The sequence below is a fragment of the Lathyrus oleraceus genome, chromosome 5 (assembly GCF_024323335.1).
Source record: "Lathyrus oleraceus cultivar Zhongwan6 chromosome 5, CAAS_Psat_ZW6_1.0, whole genome shotgun sequence".
Lineage (NCBI taxonomy): Eukaryota > Viridiplantae > Streptophyta > Magnoliopsida > Fabales > Fabaceae > Lathyrus > Lathyrus oleraceus.
The window spans coordinates 77,495,556-77,503,624 of NC_066583.1; the positions used below are offsets into that span (position 1 = coordinate 77,495,556).

General features: G+C 34.0%; 1 protein-coding gene across 6 annotated transcripts; it reads right to left on the reverse strand.

Annotated features, from left to right (window-relative positions):
• Nucleotides 1–140: 140 nt before the first annotated feature.
• Nucleotides 141–7,047, reverse strand: LOC127086306 (uncharacterized). 6 transcript variants are annotated; one of them, XM_051027054.1, is made up of 11 exons: nt 6,696–7,047; nt 6,454–6,613; nt 6,262–6,336; nt 6,053–6,166; nt 5,715–5,894; nt 5,020–5,099; nt 4,009–4,048; nt 3,746–3,853; nt 3,571–3,651; nt 962–1,084; nt 141–513 (listed from the first exon to the last, which is right to left on the reverse strand). In XM_051027054.1, the coding sequence occupies exons 1-11, from the start codon at nt 6,854–6,856 to the stop codon at nt 469–471; spliced, it is 1,167 nt and encodes a 388-aa protein (XP_050883011.1). In that variant the 5' UTR covers nt 6,857–7,047; the 3' UTR covers nt 141–468. The 6 variants fall into 6 exon arrangements, 5 of the variants coding, with proteins under 5 accessions (XP_050883011.1, XP_050883008.1, XP_050883010.1 ...); XM_051027051.1 differs by having other exon boundaries at nt 6,445–6,613; nt 6,696–7,039; XM_051027053.1 differs by having other exon boundaries at nt 6,454–6,619; nt 6,696–7,037.
• Between the last annotated feature and the right edge of the window lie 1,022 nt (nt 7,048–8,069).

An 8,069-nucleotide genomic window follows, 5' to 3' on the forward strand; every position in this document is an offset into this window, starting at 1 on the left:
TATATTATCTTTATCACGGTATGCTAGCAATCTCAATTTATTAAAATATATTGTGCATGAACTATATTATTATTATTATTATTATTATTATTATTATATTAAAATGTAATGCAATAATCTCTAATAGATAGAGAAGAATCTGAAGTATGAAAGTAAATCATTCATGTTACAAAAATAAGATTTTCCAAACATTTAAAAATAGTAAAATATCAAAAGGAGAATGCCCGTCCCTTGGAGCATTGGAATGATCTGAAGTTCCAGGAAAAACTGTACAAAACCCAATCATAAAAAGCTTTATTGTAATTGCTAAATAAAACATGTAAATAACATATCCGCAGCCCGTGCATCAGGCAGATTATATTCGTAACTTAACCCATAACCATGGTATTGTGAATTTGTGGCCAACTATCTGATTTGACTGTGATGCAAATATTTCACGCAACTCATCCTCATACATATCAGCAATTTTCATCTGGAACTCTGACCCCGTAACTTCTCCTTGGAACATTTTTCCTGACCATTAAAGAAAATATTTGTTAAGCCTAGAAGAACGACAACCAGCAATCTTATACGTTTACATAGTACAAACAACGAAATTTCCAGCTAAAGCCTTGCTTTCTAAGTGAGCTTACTTAGCTCATCTCAACTTAATTTATTTGAAATCATATATAACTTTTGGATATGAAGGATTTCATACACTAACTTAGTTCCTATGAAGATCAAACCCATGCAAAATTGGCCTGTATTTTTTAGCAGCAACATATCAGATCTACGGATATCATGGCTAGGAGTAGCTGAAGTGTTATATTAAGTTGTTAACCAAAGAAAACATGTGAATAAAAAGCCCTGTCCTATCAAAGTGAGTGTAATCAGCTCAACTCAACTTAAAAATTGGCACCACAAAAGCCAAAACTCTTCTACCACTGAGGGAGAAAATATTCTATAACTGGAAAAAGCATACCTGAAAAGCTTTCATCAGAGAATAGCAGCGCTTTTGCTCACCGATTGCTGCAGCATATCTATCCTTGAGGTCATTACAGATTCTCTCTTCTTCTTGAAACCCTAGTTGAACCTTTTCCAGTTTCTGTAAATATCCAGCAGCTAAGAGTCTTAATCACAGAAGGCACATTCATTGAAAGAACATGGGTACTTGTGATAAAAAGAAAAATAACAAACATTTCTACTTAAATGATGATAAAAAGAAAAATACCAAATATTTCTACTTAAACGGTAATGTCCACAACAACAAACAGAAAATATAAGGTTTTGTCAGTAATACACAAATAGGCATTTTTTATAATAGAAATAGAAAATAATTTTTTCACCGAAGTGTCACAAAATTAAATATGATTTAATTGAACTTATGATCCAAGTAATGATCATAAGAAGTTTCTGTCAGAAACAAAAATGTTCAGGAAAAGCAATTGGCTTTAACTTGTTTATGATTGAGTGAAAGTAATAGAGCAAAACAGGTTTAGATTATTAGGGCTGTTGGCAAAGGGGATCAAGTGATCAATAAGAAAAGACATTTTCTTGAATCTATCGAGTAAAATATAAGGAGGGTCAATATATGCTCTTGCTCAAAAACCAAGGCAATTTGTGCAACTACGAAAAAAAAAACCTAAATTTGGTAATCATGCAAAGGCCAACCGACACATGACATATGAAACATGTGCCGTGATGCTTAAATACAACTATAACTACGCTTTTTTCCCACCAAGTCAGCTATCAATCGTCTCCATAAAATCCTCACATAATTAGTTCAAAATAGACCATCCATCTCAGAATCTCTCTTAATGATTTAGATTTTTTATTTGGTTTCTCTACCTCTAACAATTGGTCTATCCTCCATCTAATCAACTATCCATACTAGTGTTTTTACAAGATTTCTCTAAACATGACCAAACCACGTGAAACGAGACTTTGCCATCTTTTGTACTGTGTGTAACCCCAATTTTTTCCCTGGTAATTGTATTTCAAAATTTATTCTTAGATTTTGGGTTGGTCATAACTCATCTCTACAAAACCGGCTTGGAAGGTGAGGATTGTCCCCACTTATAAACACAACAAAGACCATATCTCTAAGCAATGTCGGACTAAATTCACCCCTTCAAACCCAACACAATGAAGGTGCTGGAGACTGCAATGAAGGCAAGTCAAATGCTGCAGTTTAGGCGTCTAGGGGCGAACCGCAATGAATGCGTAAGTTTCCAACACACCCTCACACTTGGACTTCAATGAGACCAAAGTGTGGACTACGCGGAAAGCCCAACAAGTGATCTAGGATAGGCTCCGATACCATCTTAGATTCTAGATTGGGCCTAACTCATCCCTATAAAACCGACTTGTAAGGTGAGGATTGCCCCCACTTATAAACACAGCACATATCATATCTCTAAACAATGTGGGACTAAATCCACCCCTTCAAACCCAAAACAATGAAGGTGTTCGAGGCTACATTGAAAGCAAGCCAAATGCCGCAATTTAGGCAACTAGGGGCGGACCGCAATGAATGCAAAAATTCCAACACTTAACCATTCATCCAGCATAACTTTCTTATCTTTGCAGCACTAAATTTATTTTTGTGTGACTATGTACCACCAAACATTAAGTTTCATACATCGCAAGTCTAGAAGTTGTACAGAAAATTATTCCTGAAGTCTGAGTGATACTACTTTATTACAAGTTACACTATTATATATATATATATATATATATATATATATATATATATATATATATTTCACCCATTTTGCTTGAATCTTAATTGACATCACCTTCTATCTCTTGTATGATGGACTTCGTCAATATACTTAAATGCAACGGAAATAGCCTAATGTATTATTATTTAGCATACTTGTCTGGTATTAGCCATGAAATGTACTGAAAATTGACGAGAAAAGGTGCATAAGACCAAACGCAGCAATTGTCACCTACAAGATGAGGGGGAAAGAGGAGTATCAAATTACCAAGCACTGTGGTTTCTAATTTTCAAGTAAAATCTCCTGCAACTTATTCTAATGCTAGAATGCCCGGGAAAACAGAGATGTCTTCATAGAAAAGAGATTTGATAACCATACATAAACTAAGCCAAAATGCAAATTATAATATTATGACTTTAATAATAAACCAAGACTTTGAGGATGCATGGTCATGGTGTTCATTTAAATAAATCATTAGGTGTTCTCACCAATCATGATTGCTTATTGCAATATAATGAAGCATACAAACTTAGATAACATATAATTTGTTGAAGTCATCTAATATACTATAATTTGATGTTAAGATACCATATTATAGTTTGTTAAGAGCTACTTAGATATTTAGGCCAGATATCATGCATATATATACATATATATGCTGGAACCAATTAGGCCCAACCCAAAAAACATTCAACCTCCTTTTGGATTTATACTTATTTAATAAAGATTGAATCATTGGGTATTTAATACCAACACTTAAAATAGTATATATTTAGACATGTGTGAATGGTACAAACGCACAATCCCCAATATTTTTTTCAATGTTTTTAGATATCTAAAGATAAATCACATGCAAAAATAGCATTACCTGTTGACTTCCCTTGACAATTCCTTCCATAGAATGAACAATTTTTATACGACCATCAGCACTATTAAAGGCCTCTTGAAACTGCAATATAGTGGGGGGAAATTGACGATAAACAAAATCATAAGAAAGATGTCAAAATAAATTTTACAGCATGATGCAATTCTCCGATGAATACCTGTGAGATGATCGAATTCAATAAAGATGTTTCCTTTAACATCAACTCTTTTATTTCCAACAGAGCATTGTAGGTAGAATAGTATTTGCGAGTCTGTCGATGTTTTCCCTGTACAGTGGCAAATACCAAGGGCATACTATATTAATTAGAACAATAAATATAGTTGAGAATAGATTTAACAGTAAACAACTTCATCATTTCCTCAGCAGAACTTTTTCACTTTTCTCTCACAAAAACCCATTCTATCAAAAGAATTTACGAACCTGGATTTGAGCATACAGTTCTGAGAGCCGGTGTTCATACCTGCATAAAGATGAACGAAAAATATCCAATAAATATTCCAGACAACCAGGTTCCACATTTCATGCTATTGCTTTCACCTGACCTGATCCATGTACTATGTCTTTAATTATTCTTTAAAAAAATCCTTGTACATATTCTATTTCATCTAATACAAGGATACATTTGTACTAGGAAGATAACTCCAACATGAATACAAATATTTTAGAGACTTGTAGGGATAGATAAAAGTAATTGATAAGAAAATTTACTATCCAATTAAATGAAATCCTTGTACATATTCTATTTCATCTAATCCAAGGATACATTTGTACCAGGAAGATAACTCCAACATGAATACAAATATTTTAGAGACTTGTAGGGATAGATAAAAGTAATTGATAAGAAAATTTACTATCCAATTAAATGAAATCCTTGTACATATTCTATTTCATCTAATCCAAGGATACATTTGTACCAGGAAGATAACTCCAACATGAATACAATTAGAGACTTGTAGGGATAGATAAAAGTAATTGATAAGAAAATTTACTATCCAATTAAATGAATATAAGATTAATCAGGGACATACTTTCATTCTGTTAAATTTCAATTTTAATCATAATGGGTCTCTTTCTATCCAATAATCAAACTGTCATATATAGTTGAGGTGGGAATTAAAAATATAGACTAGTATAAAAATGATTTGTGGACATTATTTTCTACGCTTCAAGTTGAAAGTGAGCGCTAATAGCACAAAATTGGAATCAGGTATTGCATGTACTTAACCCCGTTCAAAATAATGTGACAAGCGTAAGCGTGGGAAACATGTGCAGATGAAATTTGAAAGAATACTGTGGATGTGTTTTAATTGCACCTAATTAGAACCAGATAAAGGACAAACTTAATCTCCTTCAGGAAAGAGTTTTCCAGAGCATAAAGACAATAGAAATCATGAATAAGTGAAAGGTGAAAGGTGAAAGAAGCCAGCATACTGGACGATTTCTGATTGGCATGGTAGATCATCAATCTGCCGTCTTACTGCCACTACATCCCTTAGTCTAGCAGCATGTTCCTAACAGAAAGAGAAAAATAGGAAGCTTATAGTAATTGAAACAATGGAATAAGCAAGGATCAAAACTATTCAAAGGAAATTCATGGTTTTAAATCCAAAACTCCCAATTGTTACTGCAATAGTGCAGTTTCAAAGAATTACCCTGTCGTATTTTTATCTGAGCCCATACCCACATGGGCATCGATGTTTGTACCCATACTTGTATCCTAAGGGTACCCACTCATTACACACAATTCTAGTAAAAAATAAAATCAATTTAAGTTTTTAACAATATTTTAAAAAAAATAAAAAATTATTGTTGAATTATGAAATAAACGAACAATTATATTAAAATGTGTAATAGTTTGATAGTGATGTATTTCAAAACCTGATATACATACATTATTATATAATATTAAAGACTAAAAATTTAAATATACAAATATATATTGTGCGGGTATGGGTACTAAGGTACCCGATCCCATACCCGATTATTTTAGCGGGTAATTACCCGCTCCCATGGGTGTCCCGTAGTGGATATTTATTTTTAAGGTGCCCACTGACTATGAGTCTAATTGCCAAAAATGAGAATATAAAATAACTTCAAAGTAATTCCATTTATTAAAACTATCTTACCTTTTTCATCAAATCGACTCTTTCAAGTGATTCACGGAAAGAATGATGAAGCTCATCAGTAAGGCTCTTGCTATCATAGTCATTTGCTATTTTCCTCTCTAATTCACTAATTTCGGCCTGAAGTTCTGAATGCTTAGAATCACGGTTGAACAGAAAGCTGTTTTCCTTCCTTTCAAGATTCTAAACTAAAAGTGAATAGCATAAGCAACACATAACATTCAGTTTTAGTGCAATCATTGACTAAAAATTAGTTAAATCACCATTTTTCAGTTGGCTTGAAAATTTGAATTTTAAAATTACTGAAAACAATAATAATAATAATAATAATAATAATTCACCTTCATAGACATGATAAAAGGATAAAACTTCTGAACGGCAGAATCAACACCTTCCTTATTGATTCTCGCTCTTAACTCATCTAACTGCTCCACAACATTTGTCTTCCGTTGGTTCTGTAGAACAGCCAAATAAAAAAAAATCTAAACACCAAAGTGAAATAAATCACGTAGAAAGGATAATTGCAAAACATCTCATGCATATCACAAACCAGTTCATCCAACTTGTTTATCAAAGTAGTTTTAACCTCATCCTCTTCTTCAATAGTTTCTTCATCGCGAAGTACCTATGGTTCCATGGCATACCAAAAATCAGCACTGCACAAAACATACATTTTATGAAACTACTCACAGAAATGGAAATCAAAACTGAAAATGAGAGTTCAATTCAAAACCTCACTGACACATTGCTCTTGCGTTGATTTTAAACGTGAAGCAAACCATTGAATAACGGGAAAAAGAGCATCAGCATCACAATTTTGAATATGAGTTTGTTGAAGAGGGTGCGGACATTCAATTAACTTTAGAGATTCTTCTATGTAATGTGTGTTGTTTTCATCGTGTCTGCAACTTGAATAAAGAAAACGAGAGGTGAAGAATAGAAACCCTAATCGATTGATTGATTGAGAGGAAAGAGATAACATACATTATGTTGGAGTTGGGGTTGAGGGCGGCGATGATCCAAGAGAGGCCGGCGGCAATTTTCTGCGACGGCGGTGCATCGGAACCTGTGGCGTCGACGTAGCCGACGGTGGAAAGTAGATCCAAAATTTTGTCGACGCTTGAGATTTTGTCTAGTGACTCCATGCTCTTCCTTTGCCGTTCTAAGTTCTAACCTCAATTTCTTCTTCAAAGCTAAATTACACTGCTCATCTTCTAAACACTAAAATTATTTGTTAACAAATAATTGAAATTGAAAATTAAAAATCATATGCTCGTATCATATACATTAATTATTTAATGTTTAAAGTTTTTTATTATTTATAATAGTGATTAAATGGTGTATTTGATTTTGTCTTACTTCCTAAATTTCCAAGTTGATATTGAAAATTGAAACCGTGTAATTGAAAGGGTCATTGAACATGGTGAAGACCTATATTTTGCTCCAATGTTATTTTTACATCGTCGTCTAGTTGGTTTGAAAGCTCTTTTTTGGGATATGACGTTTTTTTCTGATATGTTGCCATGTGTCTACGTCAAAAACATTGAATGTGTGAATACGGATATTGAGTCAACAAATGATACATATTGAGTCGTGGGAATTAACTACGTCCCCTGAATTTTAGGGAATTAATTACTCATTTCAAGAGTGGTTACTATATTCCAAGAAGTCTTGGATCGAGACCTTGAGTGTCTATAAATACCTCAATATTACCATAGAGAAGCAATTAAATACAACACATAAATGCACACATGTATGTGTTCCTCACCCACATGATCTAGCTTTCAACCTCACAACAATTTGGACTCTCTAACAGCCCTTAATCACCATTGGGGCTCCGATAAAACTAACATATGTCACACTTATCATTTACTCACTCTTGCTTTCTCCATCTTCTCACTAGGATGTTCGAGCAAACTTCCGAGAAGATTACCAACACCGTCGTTGGAGGTTTTGTTGGGGGGAATCTAACTCCTCTCGAAAAAGGTACGCCTGACAAATATTAACAACAAACTTCGCACCCGTTGAAGCTTTCATAACCTCGAGCAGGGACCGAGAACCCAAAATCACATTTTCGAGAAAAGGCGCAATTAGAGTTCTCCTCCATGATAATGATCCCATGGGCATCACAATTTAGTATGCCAATTGAGATGTAAAGCGAGTGTTGATCGACCTTGTCAACTCAATAGACATCATGTCATGAAGAGCCTTTTAGGGGCTCCAACTTGATCCCAATGACATTGGAGCTTTCCAAGGATCCATGTTGGTCTTTCGGGTGAGTAGGTGTAGGTCAAGGGTCATGTCACACTTGAAACAATGTTTGGCTCAGGGGTAAACGCCAAAACCCTTGAAGTGAAG